This window comes from Miscanthus floridulus, chromosome 3 (genome assembly GCF_019320115.1).
Source record: "Miscanthus floridulus cultivar M001 chromosome 3, ASM1932011v1, whole genome shotgun sequence".
Lineage (NCBI taxonomy): Eukaryota > Viridiplantae > Streptophyta > Magnoliopsida > Poales > Poaceae > Miscanthus > Miscanthus floridulus.
This window is the reverse complement of record NC_089582.1, coordinates 20,340,324-20,362,078: the sequence shown is the minus strand read 5'-3', so window position 1 is coordinate 20,362,078 and position 21,755 is coordinate 20,340,324. Positions and strand designations below refer to the sequence as shown.

At 41.7% G+C, this 21,755-nt stretch overlaps 1 protein-coding gene, 1 long non-coding RNA gene, 2 other non-coding genes and 1 pseudogene across 16 annotated transcripts; 1 reads left to right on the top strand and 4 right to left on the bottom strand.

The window, feature by feature from the left end:
- Positions 1-611: 611 nt before the first annotated feature.
- Positions 612-698, bottom strand: TRNAM-CAU (transfer RNA methionine (anticodon CAU)). The gene is given in 2 exon segments: positions 612-647; positions 661-698. It is a non-coding gene; the product is annotated as a tRNA-Met (tRNA).
- A 2,656-nt stretch (positions 699-3,354) lies between these two features.
- Positions 3,355-3,441, bottom strand: TRNAM-CAU (transfer RNA methionine (anticodon CAU)). The gene is given in 2 exon segments: positions 3,355-3,390; positions 3,404-3,441. It is a non-coding gene; the product is annotated as a tRNA-Met (tRNA).
- An 880-nt stretch (positions 3,442-4,321) lies between these two features.
- LOC136545169 (IAA-amino acid hydrolase ILR1-like 6) lies at positions 4,322-8,343 on the top strand. Of its 10 annotated transcripts, none has more exons than XM_066537210.1 (5): positions 4,322-4,799; positions 5,555-5,626; positions 5,707-5,911; positions 6,603-6,679; positions 6,763-8,343. In XM_066537210.1, the coding sequence occupies exons 1-2, from the start codon at positions 4,536-4,538 to the stop codon at positions 5,570-5,572; spliced, it is 282 nt and encodes a 93-aa protein (XP_066393307.1). In that variant the 5' UTR covers positions 4,322-4,535; the 3' UTR covers positions 5,573-5,626; positions 5,707-5,911; positions 6,603-6,679; positions 6,763-8,343. The 10 variants fall into 10 exon arrangements, with proteins under 10 accessions (XP_066393307.1, XP_066393306.1, XP_066393299.1 ...); XM_066537209.1 differs by adding an exon at positions 5,982-6,044 and having other exon boundaries at positions 6,603-8,343; XM_066537202.1 differs by adding an exon at positions 5,982-6,044 and having other exon boundaries at positions 6,420-8,343.
- Positions 8,344-9,647: 1,304 nt separating this feature from the next.
- Positions 9,648-12,209, bottom strand: LOC136545168 (uncharacterized). 4 transcript variants are annotated; one of them, XR_010780940.1, is made up of 7 exons: positions 11,778-12,209; positions 11,575-11,669; positions 11,418-11,484; positions 10,999-11,271; positions 10,464-10,570; positions 10,001-10,093; positions 9,648-9,899 (listed from the first exon to the last, which is right to left on the bottom strand). It is a non-coding gene; the product is annotated as an uncharacterized lncRNA (long non-coding RNA). The 4 variants fall into 4 exon arrangements; XR_010780939.1 differs by having other exon boundaries at positions 11,418-11,478; XR_010780938.1 differs by having other exon boundaries at positions 11,575-12,209.
- A 998-nt stretch (positions 12,210-13,207) lies between these two features.
- Positions 13,208-19,752, bottom strand: LOC136545166 (disease resistance protein RGA5-like; annotated as a pseudogene).
- Positions 19,753-21,755: the final 2,003 nt, after the last annotated feature.

Here is a 21,755-nt window from a genome sequence, read left to right as displayed (position 1 = left end):
CATACCTGGCTCCTAATGTTCCATCTACCGTGAAGCTCAGCATTATGTGATTAGTGTGCTAACAATAACAAAACCATGGTTGCTGTTGATTACCATGCATACCCTAAGTAATGTTCAGAAAATATATTTCTATGAATTAGGTGCTGGTAGCTTCTGAGTGTAGTGAAGAAATGTTGGTGGAGATTTGTAGGATGAACTCTGTACTTTTGAATGATGCTGTAGCTGATGGTTCCAGTGACTGCTATATTTTGTGATGTGTTGGATGCCTCGTGGCATCCCCTGGGATGCAGAAGTATATTTATGGATGGTGTAGTAGTAATGTCTGAAAACGTTTCCAAAAGGTGTTTTGCAACCCATGAATGACCATGGAGAGTTGTTTATATTGATGATAGAATAAAATTTATGAACCAAAGTAAACGGTGTTATGTGTCATCAGTCTCGGAACTGATTAAATAAATGATGTGGAAAACAAAAGTGAAAATAGTAAATGGTGTTATGTGTCAACATGTAATGTTGAAAATAAGGATTAAAATATCATGTGGAAAACACGAGGCTACAAGCCTCGGAACTAATAATTAAATAAATGATGTGGGAAACAAAAAGAGAAGAAGTGGGGTGAGAGAGGCTCAAACTCTCGACCTCAGGATGACTCAAATTAGCTATGAGACCTACGCGCTAGCCAACTGCGCCACCACCCCTTCGATGTTTACCAGAAATAGTAGAGAACCTATTAATCAAATACATACATCTTACAAAAGAAATTCGCATTAATTTTCAATCTCTCCATGCAACCTAGATCCACATCAACCCACACTAAACATAATTACTACTTCCCATATAAACTATCCACATCATCTAATACTAGAGGATGTTTGCTCCCTAGCCACACTTCAACTTAGGTAAGTTTGATCAAATTAGAAAGTGTCTGGTTGGCAAGTTTCTATATCATAATTTTTTATTAACTAGGTACTTCATTTCGAGCTATTATTTCTGTCGTCTGAATCCAGCAGTGCTAATTTTAGCTGCTAACAATTAGCACGAATAAATCTCAACATACCCTTAAACAATGCGCAATTCGCCAACTCATAATTTCCGTCTCTCTTAAACCATAGTACATGAATACCAACTGCTGTTGACGTCACACTTGTATTAGTAAACTAGTGGACAAGTCACAAGAATATTGCATCCGAAATAATGACGACATACATGCCCAACAGAAAAAAGGAGACATATATGATTTATTCTGTTTTCATTGTTGTTCAAAGATACATGCACATAACCCGATTATTTTTTTCGAATTTTATCAGTTCGCCGGCCCAATTACCTACACGCATTTCCAAGGCCGAGGATCTTGCCTCGACTATTTTCCTTCTTCTCGACAGGCGTGAGGAGAGTGAGGATGCAAGGCATGTCCATGCCCGGCACCGCTCGCACGGCCCAGCAACAGTTGCCGTTTCTGCCTGGGATCAGAAGCGCACCTCCGGGCCTGATGAAGTCTCTGCAACCGTGAAGGATGCGCACCTTCTCGGCGTCTCTGCACCCAAGCTTCGTCGCTTGGTGTGGGGAAACCATGGCGAATGACACTACTAGCAGGAGGAGAATTTTGCTAAATTTCCCAGCCATCTTCAGGCTAATCTAGCAGTTTATTAGGAACCGACTGGCTGGGTTCGTATGTAGTACTTCTAGGACTCCATGGTATGTGCTTCTATTCTGTATATGTAAGGAAGTACCCCACACCCACCAACTAACATGCTGGAGTCAAAGGTTTCTTCTAGCTAGGGTTTGGATATTTATTTATGTCACTGAATTATTGTACTATTTTTATAATATTTATATAGAAAAAGATAGAATATCTTATATATAGCAATTTAGGTAGTAGTATACTACATTTATGGAGGAATCAAAGGTTTCTTATAGCTAGGGTTTAGATATTTATTTATGTCAAATATGTCCTTTATGTTAATTTGGTGCAATCCACACTCAAGATTGCGTTTTTCAAAACCAACAGCACTAAAGCAGGGATACCCCCATCATTCATTTTGTGGGATCATGATGAAATTTGGCTTCATTGTCATATTGACCTTGCAAAAGTGTTTTGCATGAGGAGAAAATTTAGCATGATTTATTTGAGGACGGTGCAATACACTTGTGTGAGTGATGTAGTATGGACTAATTTTGAGTCAAGCCATGGAAGTATTCCATCCACCAACAACCATGCATGCCTTTAATTCTTAGATTCTTGGATGCCATATAGCAAAAGGTAGATATACTACTTTTTTTTATAGACAAAGGATATAGAATCCGGCCACTATATTCACATGGGATATATACAGCCAGATATTACTGAATTAATTTATCAACTACAGAATATTTATATAGTGAGAGATAGATGCAATATATATGGCAATGTTGTTTACTAACATTATGTATGGAGAAGTGCAAAACTTGTTATTTGTTTTTAGATTATTAGTTATTTATTTAAATATGTCCTTTAATTTCTCGGAATCCCTACCCAACATTTTTTTTAAACCAACAGCACTAAGACAAGGATACCAGTCATCATTTGTTTAGTGGGATCATTGATGGTGAACATTTTAGCTTGATTGAAATATTGTCACTGCAAAGTGTTTTGCATGTGCAGATTGATATGATGGTGACAACATGGTTTATTTGAGGGCTTGTTTGGATGCCCATGCATCCACCTCAATACATGTATGTGTGTTGGGGTGGGTTGGTGTGAAATTTAAACAACTCTATATATGTATCCGCCTCAATCCATTTGTGTTGGGGGTGAGTCGGTGTGGTTCCAAACAAGACCTAAAAGTGGTGCAAATACACTTGTGTCAACGATGTTGCATGGACTACTTTGAAGTCAAGCCACGGATTGATATGATGGTGACAACATGATTTATTTGGGCTCGAGGTACACGATGGGAGCGGTTTATCAGGAGATTTGGAATTAGGTTCAACATGACTACGAACTGATGATGCAGCTTTGCTGATTAGGATTTTTATTGTGTAATCTGTTCATCTAAATTTAAATTCTTGACTTGGTAGGGCGTTCCTATTTTTATTTTATTCTAGGATTTAATATATCACTATTTTTCTAGTGATAGGCAACACATGCACAACTGCACGATAACTGTTGGGGAAAAAATTGGCTTGCAGATGTGTGTATTTTCCTCCGATCCGGCTGTAAATCTAGTCATCAAACTAGTAAACAGTTTATATTTTTTGTGTGAACTTTATTGGACCAAAAGTAAACAATTATATTTTTGTTTCATTGCAACTTACGAGGTATGTATTTTTTCTGGTACCTCTAAAGTTTTACTTGGAAAAGTCAATAAAAAAAATTGGGGTGAGAGAGGCTCGAACTCTCGACCTCAGGATCACTCGCTTTAGCTATGAGACCTACGCGCTAGCCAACTGCGCCACCACCCCAGCGATGTCCCTGAATGTACTAGTACTTTATGAAACAGTGTCGTTACGAGTATAGGTTAACCAGAATCGCAAGAACAATTTTACTTATGACGCCACTGGAATAACAAAAATTAATCAAAATCAGCATGGTGTTCAACATCTGATCTACAAGACTACAACCAGGATTTTGTGGTTGGATATTCCCAGTTCCTAATAGAAAAAAAATATCCAGCCTAAAAGTGCCAACAGAAAGTTGATAAATAAAGGTACAAGCTATTCAATCTATAATATCCACTAAAGACAAATTAAAGGAAACAACAATCGATTTGTTTTTCGTTTTGCAAAGCACTACATTCTACATGAAGGATATATATCCACTCTAAGTAACTAAAATTTGTGCTACAAAACTAAAATTTGGAAAGAAAGTGTTGGTGATCACCAACTATGAGATGCCAGTCATTATAGCGCTCACATGGTTGCACCGCTACTAGGGCCGGGCATAATTAACCCAAACAAAAAAAAGAAATGAACTGAATTAACTAAAATCAAAATCCATGGTCTTTAGATTTTTTAAGAATATTGGGGAAAAAATAAGCCAAACAGTTTGGTTTTACCAAATGCCTACCCCTACCCTCGATAACGCAACGCCACCCACCCTACTACTGTTGGTTTGCCTCACATCTCCTACAATTAAAAAGAACAAAACGCGGATATTTTTTTGGTGCGATATTTGTTTTGGTTCGTCCGCTGCTCACGCCTCTAATCCTGCACCCGTCGCTCCCTCGGTCTGCCTTCCCCTACGATCACCGCGAGTCCATGCCGCACAAAAGGAAACCGCTCATGTGATTCCTTCGCCCGCCTCCCCATCGTCGCCCACCCGCAACTGGCCGCGCCGCGCCGCGACGCAGCCCGCGCCCGCCCGGAGCTGGCCGTGACGCCGGCCACGCCCACTCTCCTTGCGAGTCCAAAGCTCCCCACGACGGCACGGCCCCGCAGCCGGATCCAGATCGGAGGTACTCCCCACTTTCCCCGCTTCTTCTTTGCGTCACAAGCGACCCCGGACCCCTCGCCGGATTGGATCTCGCGCTTCGTCGGTGCCGGTGTCGGAGCCAGAGATGATGTCGTCATCATCGGATGCGGCCGTGGAGCTGGAGCTGCAGGAGTCCGAGTGGGAGGAGCTGCGGCGTGAGGCGCGCAAGCTGGAGGGCGACCTCGACGTGAAGCTCTCCTCCTACGCGCGCCTCGCCCGCGACGAGCTGGACGCCCTAGGTGTCGGGTTCCGCCACCTGGTCACGCGCACCGGCGTCGTCGCCACGCTTGGCACCGACCGCTCGCCCATTGTCGCGCTCCGGGCCGACATGGACGCGCTGCCCATCCAGGTACGCGCCTGCGTGGTGCGTGTGCCGGCATGTACGTGTTGTTCGTGCTACTCATCATTGAACTAATCTTTTCGATTTCTCTCTTCGTCGGATTCAAATCCATTTCCAAAATTTGAGGCGTGCTAACAAAAGATTATTACTACATAGTACCTGAAATTATTCCAAGCGTGGCAAATTATTAATTTCCTGACGATTCATCTGCGGAGGTGCTTGTTTAATTTTGCCGATTTGTTTTCTTGTCCGTGATAGCATTTTTACTTCAAACATGGTGGCCGTATCTTTTAATCTGTGTGCTTATAAGCCAAGAATGGAAAGCCACCGCCCATTGCAGTAGTTGTTTGCATTGTTTCTTGTGTAGGATGAGTAGGGAGATTAGGTTTAGTGTATCTAAACCTGGGAACTGCCATGGAGTTGGGTTTTTGACAAATTTATTAATCTGCGAGATATGGAATTGCATGCCCTTTTAATTCTTCCCATTCTGTTCATTTCCAGGAGCCCAATTGAGCCTACAGTGCACTTGTATTGTCTTTTCGGCACCTCTGTGACATGAGCATGGCCTACTGCACCTGTATTATCTTTTCGGCACAAAAAGAAAAGAAAAACATGACGCATTATGGTGGGAGATGTGATCTCTATTTGCTGTTTTGGAGGCCAAGATATCATACCATGCACTTGCATTTTCCATGTCTTATTCTGTGGTCAGTATCGTGGTTACTGTAATTTTGACTAGGGATTTATTTCTCATCTTATTTCAGCGAGCAGTACTCTGGTGAGTTATCAAAGCCATCGGCATACTGTGCTCATGCTCTTCATGCAAAGGCCGAAAAGTGAGTTTTCTCCTCTTCTCCAAAATCACCACCTATTTATCCGAGCTGTGAGGATTGAACCAATGGAACATGAGTTGCAGGTTGTTTCACCTTACTACTTTGAGGTACATGCTGGGAGTACCAAAAAGCATCCATCCAACTACTTTTTGCTGGAAAATGGAAATAGTCTGCATGATGTATTGAGGTCATGGACAAATGCTACATTAGACATGTTGCGGTCTGCAATATGGAAGGCAAAAGGCCCAGCACCTCAAAAGAGAACATTCAGATGCAAAGCCTGCAAAAGTTTGTTATTCCTCCCCTCATCCATTCCTTGCTCAGCTTGCTTAATTGCTTTATCTTGCACACTCCGCAGTGGGAAATTTGCTTTGTTTTGTGATTCGTGTCTTGAGTCCATGGGGGCTAAGAATAATAGCAGGTAACCTTTGTAACAAATATGTCCATTCCATTTTTATCAAATTGAAATATTTTTGGTTGTTTGATTTGTATTACCAGATATCGCCGTAGTGTTAGCATGGGCGATATACTATACATTTTCCAGTTTTCCTGACCATGTGGCCGCATAGAGTGTTCCATTTTTTAAATTTATTGTTTGATATGTTCTTGCAGAAACTAACTTTATTTGTACAGTTCCATAAATCCATTCACATGTCAGATGATAGTAGAACAATTTTGTAGCACCATTTTTCATGTCTATCATCACTGCACTTTTCAACTGAGCACCTAGACTTGACACAACTTTAATGACAAGTATTTGTAGGATGAAATCCTTATATATATATGCTATCTATAGAGCTTGAGACTTGGAGAGCTTGAATTGAATCCAGAGTTCAATTTGATGGAGTTGTCGGTGGAGGATTTTGAGAATAAAATTCAAATAAACTCTGCTGCTCCTGACTGCTGCCATTGGCATTTCCCCCTTCTGCTTCCCAGTTGTGATGCCTTCTGATTTCTCTCTTTTTCTGTTGGATTGAAGAGGGATGCAATAAAGCAAACATATGAAAGGTCGGTCAAAGCTGCTCAAGATTACGGGATCATGAAAGAGAGCCTAGAGTTTGTTTTCTTGTGCTTTGAAAAAAAATGATGCTTTCACCTGGTTTCAGTCGAGAAGCTGATCCCTCTACCTCTCCATGCAGGTCTTTGGTCCGAACATTTGTGCTTTCCTTAATATACGTGTGCCTCTGCCAGCCCACCCTGTTCGACGGCGGCACGATGATATTTTGTTTTTAGAAATTTCCAACAACCAGAATGCTTTAGATGATAATTTGGAAAAATAAGAAGTTGGATCAGTTAAACCTATTTGTCTTTCGATGTTTGATGCCTTCAATAATGTTTGTTCTGGGAGTATCTTTTTGTCTACGATGGTCTAACTAAAACCAGTTATTTGAGTATGAATTTTGGATTGAGAAGAACAAGGGAGGTTTACATATTCTCTACCTGGGTTGACCGGATAATGCATTCCATATTTAGCTATTAGTTTTCCTTATAACATGTTTTGTACATAGGCCAGAGGCTCATCTTTAGCAAATAACACTGGTAACTGTCTAATATAAAGACGACAGTTTCATTTGGCACTAATGCTTCATATCAGTATATGAGGATGAAAGGAGATTTTGGACGGAAGTGTCTGTGGACTATTGTCCTTACAGTACTAGGGTAACAGGTTCAATTGTTTGTTGTTATATCTTGCATGAGTATTTTTTTTGGAATTATTGCTCAAGATATGGAAGTGTCAGTTTTCTGCTTGTTCTATACACCCTTGCAGTTATTAACTTGCACCGGTAGAATTGTGCCTCTTCCCCTATAACTCAGAACAAGACGAGAAAGTGCTGACATCATTTCTTCTTCTTGCTCGACACATTCAGGTACTGGAGGTTGCGCAACAGGTCATTGGAGTTCAGGAACACCTTGTTTGGCTGTGGCTGAAATCGTGTGAGAGATCTCCTTACACCTTCAATTTGCTTCAGGGCAAGGAAGCCAGGGTTGTTTGCTATGGGCTTCACCAATCAGCTCGGCACTCTTAGGCTCTCCCTGTTCATAACAATCTTTCTAGGACACTAGATCATTCCCCATGGTCTTGCAATCACACAATTAGCAATGTACTCAGCTCTAAGTCCCCCAGGTTAATTATGATTTAGCATTTTTGCAGCGCTTTGGTTGCTGCTGCCTGTTGGTCCTTATATTCTAAGCCTCCTAGCAAGGAAATTAAAGCCAGAACAACATCTTGGGCGGGGAACACATGATCTGTTTTTTCCTTGGAAAGTGTTTTGAGATACTGTACGCTTTCATAATCAAAGATGGATGCATATCTGAGTTAAAAGATGTATGCATATCTGGCGGCTAAAAGCTGGACTTTTGGCCAAACCAACAAGGAATCTGTACTGGAATCCTCGTTAGTACATGTTTACAGACGTTTGAATTGCTTTGATTCTATTTTGGTTTGGCTGTGGGATTTATTTTATTAGAGCTTTATCTCTCGACCATATATGAGATGGATACTTCTTTTTATCCCCTTCAAATGCACAGTTCCACTAAAAGAATACATTGGTACTCTATTTCTTCAGTAATAGTCGGCTAATGTTTGATTTTCAGTAAAAATTGACATAATCTGCTCATGTTTGATTCCTTGCCGGTTGTTATTATTTTTAATTCCTTAATCACCCGTGCCCCTTCATCTCTTGTGTCTTCGTTTGTTGTTTTCATAAGCATATCTGAAATGCTGCTGTGGCGTTAGCACGAGCACTATACGTTTTGTTACCAATGCATATATTTTCTTTTGAATGTTTGATTTGTACTATCGAAGGTCACCATTGCATTAACACGGGTATTTAATTTCACAGTATTGTTATTTTATCATGCGATCCATGTGTTTTTAGTACAAAAGTTTAATTGTCCTGTAGCAACGCACGGGCACGCTACCTATTTGGGTAAAAGAAGGGAATTGGGAGAAGAATATGCCATGCATCTATAAGTACCAAATGTGGAGTTGGTCGAGACAATTAGCAAGCTAGATGCAGTCAAATTTTTCGGATCATCTCTAACAGTTTGGTAAAGCCACTCTTAATCTAGATTTTTTTTGGTAGGATTAAGAAAAACTTCCTCCAACGGCTCCCTATGTATACTAGCTCTCAATCTATTCACACTTGGAAAAATGGAGGCATTCACATCCAAAGATACATGGAGGACAGCTACTCCCTATCATGCGGCGGTGATTTTTTTTTTTCTTCAACACTCCTTCCCAACCGTCGCCGCTGGCGGTTCTTCGTCCTAACCGCCGCTACCTAAAGGTTCATCGGAATTGAATCTCTAGCCACTACTTTTATCTGGGCCTTGTTTAGATCACCTCCAAATTCCAAGTTTTTTCACTCTCTCTCCATCACATCAATTTTTAGCCGCTTGCATGGAGCATTAAATGTAGGTAAAAAAATAACTAATTGCACAGTTTAGTTGGAAATCACGAGATGAATCTTTTGAGCTTAGTTGGTTCACGATTGGACAATATTTACCAAATAAGACGAAAGTGCTACTATTCATCGGGTTGAAATTTTTTGCAATCTAAACATGGCCCTGATAATGCTAAGAAGTAGGTTAGGCAATGCAGATTTCGCTTTGTAGGTTCTGGCTACGATTTAGGGTGCTGGGATGGCAGTCACAGACGCCCTCGCCACCGCCTGGCAGGTTTGCCGAAATTGGATGTCTGCCTACTATTTTTAAATCTAAGAATACTGGGAGGTAGAGCAGTCGATGTAGATTTGAGAACTACTAGAAAAAACCCGCGGCGTTGCCGCGGCACAGGACATATGGACCAGTTCATTTAGATGTAGCACAAATATGTAGTTGAGGGCATGTCTAGTTTTTAAATAGAAACAACGTGCTATGAGTTTTCTATGTCTGGCATGGGGTTAATTGAAACACAAGTAGCTAGTATAGTATTCAGAAGCAAAGGCGCACTTTACTTAGTGCCATTAGTGTCATATATTGCAAACTATGGCATTTAAGTGTGTACAAGTACAAAGCCATATATACATATATATATTATTAGAAAGGCTTGACTGGTAGCAAGCAAGTAGCATTATGATATAGATTAAGGAAATGGTCATATCACCAAAGTTTGTAATAGACCATTTCTAAATCTATGTACATTTGGTTTATATCAGGGAATATGTAAAGCAAAAGATCCTGATATACTTTGCAATGTTAGCATGCTAAACATTGTAAACTGCATTATGTAAATCAGCAGGGTCTGTTTGTGATGATCCATCCCTTGAACAGCCTATTTAATATGAAAACAAAGTAGACATTAATATAGCAATTCCTTCACTTGTGAGCTTGGTACGGGCAAATAAATTCTTAAAGTCTTATAATATATTATACATTAGTATTGTCTCCATCCTTGTGAGCTACTCGTAGCGTTGTTTCTTCACTTTATTTTCTTGATCACGTTCGTCCTGTTCAACTGTTCATCATCTGTTCCTTCGTAAAAGAAAATGACTGTTATATAGGCGCAGGGCCAGTTTGGATGCCAAAATTTTTGGCAAAACGCTACTGTAGCATTTTCGTTGTTATTTGGCAATTAGTGTCCAATCATAGTCTAATTAGGCTTAAAAGATTCGTCTCGTAGATTTCGTCTAAACTGTGTAATTAGTTTTATTTTTTATTTATATTTAATGCTTCATGCATGCGTTCAAAGATTCGATGTGACGGGGAATCTTGAAAAATTTGGCGTTTTGGAGGGGAACTAAACAGGCCCGCAGTATAATATATAGGCAACATGGATCAAGAGGGTGTATTTTTAGAGAACAACTAAGATTTGAGCTGAACATGATGGAGGGCAGACCTATCAATATGAGAACTGCAGATTCCAAGTATCTGTCTTTTAGTTGCTGCTCTTTGAATGTCCACTCTCAGAACAATGTCACGACCTTTACCCATGTAGTGATGAATCTAGATGGAAAAAGTAACATGTATGAGAACTTTATGCAGGGTGACGACATCTTCAGTTTTGGGAGGAAAAAAAAACACTTGGTCAGACCTTTTCTAGAATTTTAGACCCCAAATACAGACAAATTCTTGGGCTCCACTATGTAGGCAGACTGTGTTCATTCCATTGTGATTTTTAACACAAAATACACAATTATCATTTCATTTTTAGGAGAACTATGAATTAGTATCAATAGATATTAGCAGATTCTTTCAATCAAGTCAATTTAAAGGGGAATTGAGTAAACAACACATAGCACTACAGAATGCTAGAGACATTGAAGCTTGAAAGTCAGTAAGCAACATTTTTCCACAAATCCATAGAATTAAAGCAATACTCCATAAGATGTTGGAAAGCTGTGTACTTATCCTGCTGGAACCGAACAATATACCTTCTTAGAACAGAGGCTTCATCATGCTTCTTGTCAGCTGTAGCAGGAGAAGAAGCGTTCGTCAGCATTGGTTGAACCGACGTTGCAAAGAAATGTCAGTGAACAATGAGCACAAAGAAACTCATAGGAGCAAAAGGGAAATATCCATTTATTTTCTGCAGTGAAAGCATGAAAACTCTCCGTTTTCGGTCCTGGAAGCTGCAAACAGTCTCCGCCTGGTGCGCCTAAAATCGGCGAGTTGCTCAGATTGAAGGGGAATGTAACTCTCGCAAGCTGCAGGCACGAACACGAAAGAATTTTAAATATACTTAGGTGTAGTGATAAATCTGATTACTACTCCTTGTGTGTGCGTTTCACCAGCAGCAGCGACTGAGTTCAATTGTAAATTACGCATCGAAAATATCCTGATTTATCCATACCTTGATGATAGATATGCAGGTCGTGGCCATTCATGGACCTGCAATTAAAACATCCACGAACCTGCAGCTAAAAGGTAGTGAACATCATACCGTGAATTTGACATTCTGTTGAGCACATTACATGCAGCGGCCACCAAGAACAGGAGAGGAAGCATACCAGGAGTTGTGTCTCTTGAACGGACAGCATGTTGATGGCCGCCAGCGATGGTAATCGCGTGGGAAAATGGATCTGCGGCCAGAGGTACCTGCCCACTGGGGATTAAAAGGTAAACAAAATAAGAAAAGAGGCGGAGGTGAAGCTCCGCTGGGCAGCACGGCAACGGAATCGGAGGAACCGGAGATCGAGTGGAGGAGGGATACACCAGTGGGCTACATCTGCCTTCTCTTGCGAGGTCAGCAGTAGCATCGAGGGGAGGTACATCTAGCTTCTCCGGTGATGACAGCAGCAGCGTGCAGGCGAGCGCAGCCGCGGTACGGCGTGCGTGGACGCGAGGACGCTGCGTGGGGGCGGGGACGGCGGAGGTGACCGTGGCGGTGTCGCTGTCGACGGCGCGGAGCGGGGGACGGCGGGTGGACGCGAGGACGCGGCGTGGAGCCGGGGACGGCGGAGGGGGCCGGGGCGGCGCCGCTCCCGATGGCGCGGAGTTGGGGACGGCGGCTGCGAGGACGCGGCGAGGAGGACAGGCTTAGGCAGCGGCGGAAGACGGGTTGCTGCGGCGCGGAGCGTGGGGCGCACCCGCCGCCGCATCAGGAGGGAAGGAGAGAGAGAGAGAGAGGGCGAGACGGAGGTGAGAGGCCAAATTTTGGTAAAGTTCGAGGGCTCTTTTGAAAAAAAAATATGAGAGGTCTAGACTGCGGGTTGATTCGAATAAAGTTCAAGGGTTTTTTTAAAAAAATACCGCGGCTCGCCCGATCTGGTCCGTCCACACGCCCGCTCGAACGGCGGGGAAAAGCAGGTGACGTGGCACGCTGCCTGGCCAGCTTTTGGAGGCAGGATTCATATGGTAAGATGGGAGTTAGGCTGTGTTTAGTCGGGTGAAATTTAGAAATTTGACTACTGTAGCACTTTCGTTTTTATTTGGCAATTAGTATTCAATCATGGACTAATTAGGCTCAAAATGTTCGTCTCGCGATTTTCCAACCAAACTGTGCAATTAGTTTTTTTTTCGTCTATATTTAATACTCCATGCACATATCGCAAGATTCGATGTGATGACTACTGTAGCACTTTTTGAGAAAAGTTTTTGAAACTAAACAAGGCTTTAGAGGAGGCAATGAAGACTCCGTTTTGGAAATTTTGGTGATGGTTGACTCTAGGGTGCGGTTGCCACGGTGTCAGGTGCGGGAAATGCTTTATTAAAAGAAATAAGAAAAAAAAAAAGAGGTATGTTGCTACTCTTTTAAAAGAAAAAAGAATAGGAGTTTCCGAAGTACTAAACCCAAGGATTTCACAAATCAAACTGCTTTTTTATCTTTTCGGGAGCAAAATATTGGGAACTGTTGGTGATGTGATTTTTTTTGTTCCAATATTTATTCCAAAGATTGCGAAATTAGTTTTTTTGGATTTTTTTTTTGTATGGTTGGATATGCTCTACCTACAGTTGATCTGTATGAGCTGGTTAAACGGTGTTTTTGCCAAAACAATAAAAATTATTTGCACCAAAATTAGTTAATCGACACACTATCCAGCACTGGAGCTGTTCCACGGCGTTCTTGGATCGGTTTTTTTTTAAAAAAAAAGTGTAGTGGATGTGAAACCATTTAGTTCAAGAACCATCAAAATGCAGAAAAGAGCTCTATATATGCATAATATTACATAGAAGTAAGCCTGCTCAGACATTTTTTCCTTGCAAACAGAGCTTTCCGAACGACAAATCCATGTGTCATCATGAAAGTATGAAACCTGAAAAGCGGAAGGGATCCTTGGAGTTATTTGTGCTAGGAAATCGCTTGGCAGAATGAAATTCTGGAGAGGGGATCTAAACAGAGCAGCATAGCACAAATCCATGTGGCCATGATCACACAGCCATCCTCTTATCAACTGACTGCATTGCTTCCTGCACGAAACAGCCTTGAGATTGTCAGAGCTGCATAGAGCTTAGAAACTCTACTCCTACTGACCAGCCTTGTTCAAAGTAAAGCGTGTAAACCAAAATCCTTGAGAATATAATTGAGAAAGAAACTGACTGCAGGTTAACCTTTTTAATAAGAAATTACACATCAATATACTTTTTAAGCCACTAACCATGCTTTATTGACAAAAAATGGATGCCGATCTAAAGCGTTAAAACTGCACATGTGTTGTTCCTTAAAAAAAATAAAAGGAATATGGGGTAACGTGTACCTTTATCTGATACTCACAAGTCCCAACTGGAAGTTCAGCAGAGTTTCAGGTTTATTATCAGCCCATCCAGATTTTCCATTTGCCTTTTCAACTTCATGCCTTTTTCCTTACTATTTCCAGTGCAGGTTTGTTGCGATGTCTGCTGACTGCTTTCCTGATGGCAACTTCAGTTTCTTCACTGCATCCCAGATTACTAAATCTAAAAGCAACTTTGTGGAGGCAGTAGAGGTTATTGACGCCAAAATCAAAACCAAGTTTCTCAGTTACAACATTGTTAGCAGATGGAACCTCGATTTCAAGTATTTCAAGCTTTGGCATAGATCCAGCTTCAAATATGAGTCCCATCCAATAATCACATATGAAGCGGAAGGCATTCAAACTTTCAAATCTCTTTCGGGTCCTAAGCCAATCCTCGGGGCTAGGATCTTCCCACCACTTAGTTTTGGGGCAGTCTTCCAAGTGCATGGCAAGAGAGCGGAGAGCCGGGATATCTCCAAGGATATCAAGGCCATCTTGAGTCATTCTTTCAATTCGGAAGCTTAGTTCTTGGAGATTAACAAGTGATCCCATCCAGGTTGGAACTTTAAAAATTGTTCCAAGCTTCATGTCGAAGTGGAGCCTGCGAAGTGCACAAGGAGCAGGATGCCAGGTATGGAGAGGGAAGCTCTGTTCGTCCATGATGTGAACAGTAAGAGACCGAAGGTTGTGTGTGACCAGTATGTGATGTGAACGTATCAAAACATCCTCATAAGAAACTTTATCAACTCGTGTTCCGTAACGATCCCAACTTATCTCCAACTCTCTAAGTTTACTTAGCTGAGCCAGCTCTTTCAGGAAGTTCATATGGTACATACATAAATTGACATGTGTCAGCTCTTCCAAATTTTGCATTTTTCCGATTCCATCTGGCAATCTGGTGTCAAGATCAATGAACAGTCGAACCAATTGCCGAAGTTGAATAATAGCCGAAGGTAACTCACTCACCCCAGTGTTTCTTACATCCAATGTATCCAAACACTGGAGTTTTACAATTTGTTTCGGGAGCTCCGTGATTTCTGTTTCTCTAAGGTTCAAGTATTTCAGGTGGATTAGCCTCTCTATATTTTCCAGGTGATGATTTTCTAATTCCTTACAACCTTCTAGGTCAAGCACGCGAAGAGCCTTCATGTCTGAAAGAGATGGCAGTTGCTTCCCATGCCCAAAGATAGTCACTGATCTGACATGAGATAACACTATTGACCCTTTCAGTACCAAAGCTGATGGTTCTCCATCACCACATTGGATAGATAATCTTCGGATCTTATTTTGTGGGATTGATGTAAGTTCTTGAGAGTTTAACAAAGTAACAAAGTTCTCCTCTATGGACTTTGTTATGATTAAATCAAGAATCATGTCGTGAACTTGACAAGTCACAACATGCCCATTATCAATGTACCATGGCTGGATCAGTCTTCTGTTGATGAGCTCATTTAAAGTAACTTTCACCTATATCATGTGCATTTTGCCCATATTCTTCTTGTACAAATCCTTCAGCAATCCATCTATTTATCAAACTCTTTCTATTTATAGTGTAATCTTCTGGGAATATACTTATATAAAGAAGACAAGTTTTCTGATAATGTGGAAGATCAAAATAACTGATAGATAGAATCTTTCTCATGACCTCTATGTCTGGATTATTCTCAAGTGTAGACCCAATAGAATTTGCCACTCTGTTCCACTGATCCAATGTCAGATCTTTACTAGCTAACAAGCTTGATAAAGTAATGATAGCCAATGGTAGGCCACCACACTTCCTTAGAATTTTGATGGAGGTTTCTTTTAGGTGAGAAGGACATCTTTCTTCGGAACCAAAAATTCTCTTAAAAAAATAATCTTTCTGAGTCAGCAACACTAAGGGGTTGCATTTCATAAATATGATCACTAGAGGACGAGCAACATGCCTTAGCCACATCAATTTTGCGTGTTGTTATGATTATTCGACTCCCACAATTATTCTGATGGAAAGCACATTTGATAAAGCTCCATGCCGAAACATCCCATAAATCATCAATCACTACAAAATACCTATTGAATACAATAACAAGCCATAAGTTAGCAAAACTAAGATATTTTCAAGCCACAAACAAAAGTAAGTAGCCTCAAAAGAACATGGCATATTAGGGTCCTATTTGAATAAGCTAAAATAAATTGTTAGCTGCTAAAAAAACTCTACCGGATCCAAAAAGATCAGCTTATAGTAAGACATTATGAACTCTTTAACCACCTAGCTTATAAAAAGTTATTAGTTGACTCTCTCCAGTTATTTGCAGCTTACAAAAATTTTAGATGCATGATTCAAACGGGGCCTAGGATTTATGAAAACTTGAAGGCACAGTTAAGCAAGCTGTTCTACTCAAGTGACATATATAGAAAGTTATTTACCTTGAAATCAATTATCTAGATGACTACCAAAGAGACACTAGATATTTTCTTCCAAGACGACAAAACATTTATTTTCTTTTGAATCTCAGATTTGTTTATGGGGTAAAATGATTTTTTGACAAATCCCTTGTCTTTCCATATGTGGCTGATATGTCAAAGCCACCTAAACAATTGATCGGGGGCTCTCTATCACTCTTTGGTTTTGGGTCACCTGTGGGTCATATAAGAAACCACTTACTGGTAATCATCTTAGAGACCCAAACATTGATTTGTTCTAGTTTTCCCTCACATTCTAGCCTTCTCACGCATCCATAAAATCTATCTCTCTAACCAAGCCTTATCTTTCCTCACTACACGACCTGAGTGTTAGTGTAGGATGCCTCCTTCTATATTCACCTCCTCCAAGAAAAGCAAGAGCAAAACATTCCCTCTTAGATTTACAGTTTTATGGTTTCTCTTGTGAGCTCCCCTTCTCCTTGGGCCACAGTCATGTTATGTCGTCCCAGGAGGAAGAAGGGGGCTGTTGGGCGCCATTTCTGGAGGTAGTTGGTAGCAGCTGATGTTACCAACCAACATTATTTCCCGTGATGGCTGATATTACCAACTGCCTTTGGAAATGCCCCCTCATTTTTAGGGGAGGCTGGTTTTTCCAACCTAGCAATGTGAATTTCAGGGGTGCCTCGTGTTACCAACTGCCTCTAGAAATGGAGAATGGAGGCTATCTCCAGATGCTGTTAGTTCCACCAGTGACCCCCCCCCCCCCCCCCCCCCCCCCCCCCCCAGAATACATTTGTAAGGCTTGGGCCATTTGTTGGGCCCTCTTAGTGTGTCTCTAGGGGCAGTTTTAGATCCAGGTGCCTCTAAAAATCGTTCCAATTTCCATGCCCAAGGGCCACAAGTGCATTGCCAAAGGTAGTGGCTGACACATGGCACCTAGGATAGTTTGTGAAAGGGTCTAGGCCACTGGAACGGGTTCTTGCACCAATGGAGTTGGGCCATGTCATGCATGTTGAGCGCTAGTGTGCTACTAATCAAGTGCAGCCTAATGAAATGGTTGTCAACAGGGCTGGTCCCTCATAGGGTGGGCTCAATCAACTATTGGCCTCTAGCATGCAGCCCCCTCCGCACGCTTCTCAACTAGACGACCTTCCATGGCTGCCCTTATTGCATCACCAGCATCCCTTTGGCCTCATCTATGTTCCCCTTAGCCAATGACCTTCCGTGGTGATCCCGACCATGCCCCTACCATTCCTCTAGCTTCCCTCACTCCTCTGCTTTGGCATTCTCTACATTCTCCTTGCCCTGATCCACGACAAGCCTTTTCGTTCATAGAGTAGCATGATATGAGAGCTTATAGGCTGTCTCTCTCTTTTTTGGTGTATCATTAGATAAACCATAGTTGCACATATACATAGAATGATTTAGGTTTACCTTGAATTAAGTTTGTAATAGGCACTAGATTAGTTGTAAGTGACACAATTCACACTCTCTCCTCTATAGGACCCACAAATCATGTAGTTCCATTTAGCAAAACAACAATTTGAAAACTTTTCATAAACAATGACGATTGATTATTTACCTCTTTTTCGTAAGATGTCCCCTGAGTTTGTTGATGAGACGCATCTCATCATCTGTTGGGTCAATGGCAGCTCCCACATCTTTAAGTAAGTCCATCAAAACTTTCTTCATGCTGGGACATCTTGACACGGACACAAAAGCCGTGCAGTCAAATTTGTCCTTGAATTTATTGTATACCTGCATTGCAAGAGTAGTTTTGCCCAAACCTCCAAAGCCCACTATGGCCATTATGTTTAGTTCTTGATCTTGTTTCCCATTTCTTGTAAGCCACTGTATGATTTGTTCCTCTGGGCTATCAATGCCCTCAAGCTTGTTTGTCTCAACATAGAATGCCTTGAGACGATCGTCAATTTGCACCACTGCTGGCCTGAAGGTTGAATCATCCAGCTTGTATCTATAGCGGCGAGCGTTCTCCTCCACAACACGGGTTTTGAGTTCCTGGATCTGTTTGCCAATATCATGTCGAAACCACAGCTTCTTTATCTTGCCTACCGTCTTCCGAACAAGGCTTGCGTTGGGCCTATCATTGACCATAAAATTGTCAATACATTCCTCGATATCGTAGGCTAGCTCTTGTACCTTATTCCTCCACTTCTTCACTTGCATGTCGAGATCTTCTATGTCTGCCAGCTTGAAGAGGAGCAAGTTCATGCTAGTAAGCTCATCTCTTAAGAAGATAATGTTGTGCTTCACACCTATTAGTAGCATGTGTTCCTTCTCTAGTAGAGCGGCGAGCTTGCGCAGCAGGGAATTCATCACCCCACAAGCAGCACTCACCATGATTTTCTCCATCGTTATTTCCCTTCCAGCACTTAGAATCTCTCAGTGTGTCCTGCCAAGGAAAAAGATGTGGGTTCTTTATACAAACATTTTGTTAGAAATTTCCTGCCAGGGCCAGCATGCAGACCAAGTAACAAGTCTGTCAGCCCGCCCCCCCCCCCCCCCCCCCCCCCCCCCCCCCCCCCCCCCCCTCAGCAATAGCAACAACAACCAACACCCAAAAGCACAAAACCAGGGAAAACATCAGCCAAATCGGACAGACCTCCATCCCCAAGACATGACTGACAGACCTACATCCCCACCAAGACATGACTGACAGACCTCCTAGCCCCTGCCTCCAAATCGGAGTTTGTGCTTTATGCAAGCACTTTGTTGCCTTAGAATTACAATAGGTCTCAAATTTCATCCTAGCCCCTAGTAAAAAAAATGTCCCAGTTTTAGTAAACAATTATGTACACAAATTTTTGCACAAACTCAGCAAGCTCTGTTCTTTGCCATTTTTTGAGAGTCGGTTCTTTGCCATTTGAAGTGTCAGCTGCTCAGTTTGCTAACTCCAAATCGCATACAAATTTCTAATCTCTGAATCACCTAAAAAAATTTGATAGGCAGAAGGTTCACTCATGTTTTGTTAGTACTATCCCTTTTCAATGTTTGTATTCCCTCATTGGAAAAAAAAAAGCCTTAACTGCATCTATAAACTTTAGTTAAACAGTGACTGAGAAGTACCTGCGAGCATCCGTTGGTATTGCTTAAGGGCGGATTTTGAGGATAGAATCCCCTTCAATCCCTTCCAATCCTCTTCAATAATCTCCCTTCAATCCCCCACTAAACCGAACAATGACTAGTAAGGATGCATTCCCGGATCCGGATGGGTAGTTCCTAGACCTGGCGAAGGATTTCGCTCCCCATTCCGCCGCCTCAGCAACAACTTCGTTCAGAGACAGAGACTCTCTCTCTCCTTCAATTTGCCGGCTCCAAAATGGGGTCAACCCGTCGTCAAGGGCCTGCGGAGTCTCCGGACAACAAGGGAGAAGAGAACGAAGATGGTAAGCACAACAGCGGAGATGCTACGGAAGATAGAAGGAAGACGAATTAGGTCGTTACCGTACCGCCGCTGGAACTGAAGGGATTAGGGATCAACGTGTGTGGAGGATAGGAGGAGGAGGCAGCTGGATGCCATGTTCAGAAGAAGGAAGGAACTGCTTATATGTTCAGTTTGGGTTAGTAGGTAGTAGACATTATGAGATTTTTTATATAAAAAAAAATTGAGTCTAGATGATGTGCGTTGCTCTAATTCATAAGGGCATAGGAGGTTTGAAGATTTATCCAATAATCATGTCATGTATTCTAAATTCATACTGAAACTGTACTCCGCATCGTACCTGGACATGATGCTTTAGCTCTTTTATAAGCACATGATTGAGTGACGGGTCATGAAAGTGCTCCATACTTCAATACCAAATAGAGATCAGATTGTATTACAGGGATTGGATTTGTGGAGTCTTGATATGCTATCATACTTAATTAGCATTTGTTATCATATGGAGATCGAAGTGTATTATGAATGGTTTGACTGAATTCCATTTGGTAGAGCTTTGGCTGCCGATTTGGTGTTGCTGGGTGCAGTAAGAGTGTTGGCTGCCTTGGTGGAAATATGTAGCGAGAACATGTGATCTCTTCTTGCGTGAATCTTAAATATATCTCCGTGATGCTTCTTTTTTACGACATATCTCAGTGATGCTTAATAACTTGACATATATGCCTTTTAGTTATTTGATTTGTCTGGTTATGTACTGCCGTAGCGTTAGCACGGACATTATACTAGTATAGCAAAGAGCCTTTTTTGTCCCTCCTCTCATAATAAATTAAAAACCTGTGAAGTCATTTTTTTATTCACCGACTCTAGCTCCTCTGCACCAAAGTAAAAGAGCCAAAGTTGTTTGAAGCCATAATTAAGTTGGTAAACTTGCCTATAGTAAAGTGTAAACCAAATATCCCTTGATGTCAGTATCCCTCAACCTAAAATGGATGACTTGCATCGGTTTGCCTCGTCCTACGTGGACTGGAGTTAGGCAGAAAAAGAGTAGGACAAGTCAGTATATTCATTTTGAGATATCCTGTCGTCCTTGCTAGGAGTATATATTAATCTCCATTATCTCCATGAGCATCGTCAGTCAGATCAGCTCCCCCGTCGTCCCTCTCCCTCCTGCTCTCTAGCTCCTCCAACAACAAACCCCTCACATAAAAGTACATGGCCTGCACGAAGGGCTTCTTCTTGCTCAATCTCACCATGAGGAACTCTCTGTCAAGAGAAAACCTATCGTAGATGGCATCTCTGTCAAATTAAAAGACAGACTATAGCGCATCAACAATGTATCTTACTGTTGTTAGGACACTATTAGTTACTCGTTGGTTTTATCTGAGATTTATATAATGTATATAGCTAGCTAGGTGCATGCATGAATCATACCTTGTTGTGTAAGCTAACAATTCGTTAACTTCAGCGAATTCTCGTTCAAATTCCTCATCTGTCATGAGTTCCTCTTCCTCTCCCACGTCAGAGTCGGATCCATCAGTTTCGCTCTCCGTCGTCTCACGAGCCACTTGAACTATCTCCTTTCCTGTGACTTGTTCCTCTACCATGAATGACAAACCATCAGTTTTCTTCTCCGGCTTATCATTACTAGCCACCTCGAGTATCTCCTCTCCTGCGATTCTTGTCTTCTCCATCTGCATCTCACTAGCCTCTTCAACTTCCTCTTTTCCTTGTGGCTTGTTCATTGTTTCCCGCCATATTGTTTTCCGTCTTGCTAGTAGCCTCTGGCAGAGAAACAACCTTTCATCCATGGCTAAAAAGTATTTAGTCCCGGTTTCAAAATTGCAAACGTGACTAAAGAGAGGATTGGACCTTTAGTCTCGGTTTGTAATACGAACCGGGACTAATTCCACCCTTTAGTCCCGGTTGTAATGGTTATCGAGGCGTGTTAGAGGCGTGTCAGTACGAGAAGCTTTAGTCCCGGTTTGAGACACGAACCCGGACTAAAAGTGTGACTTTTAATCCTGGTTTGGGACACAAACCTAGACTAAAGGTGTCTACAGAGTGAATTTAAAAGGAAAGTGTATCTCATCTAAGTCAAATGTGTGGTGGGAGGTGATACGGTAACATGCGCAAGATCTGAACTGGAAGGTCTTGGGTTTGAATCTCCATAACC

Bases quoted from the DNA above. Each gene is read 5' to 3' on its own strand.
- LOC136545169 (XM_066537210.1), top strand. From the start codon at position 4,536: ATGATGTCGTCATCATCGGATGCGGCCGTGGAGCTGGAGCTGCAGGAG.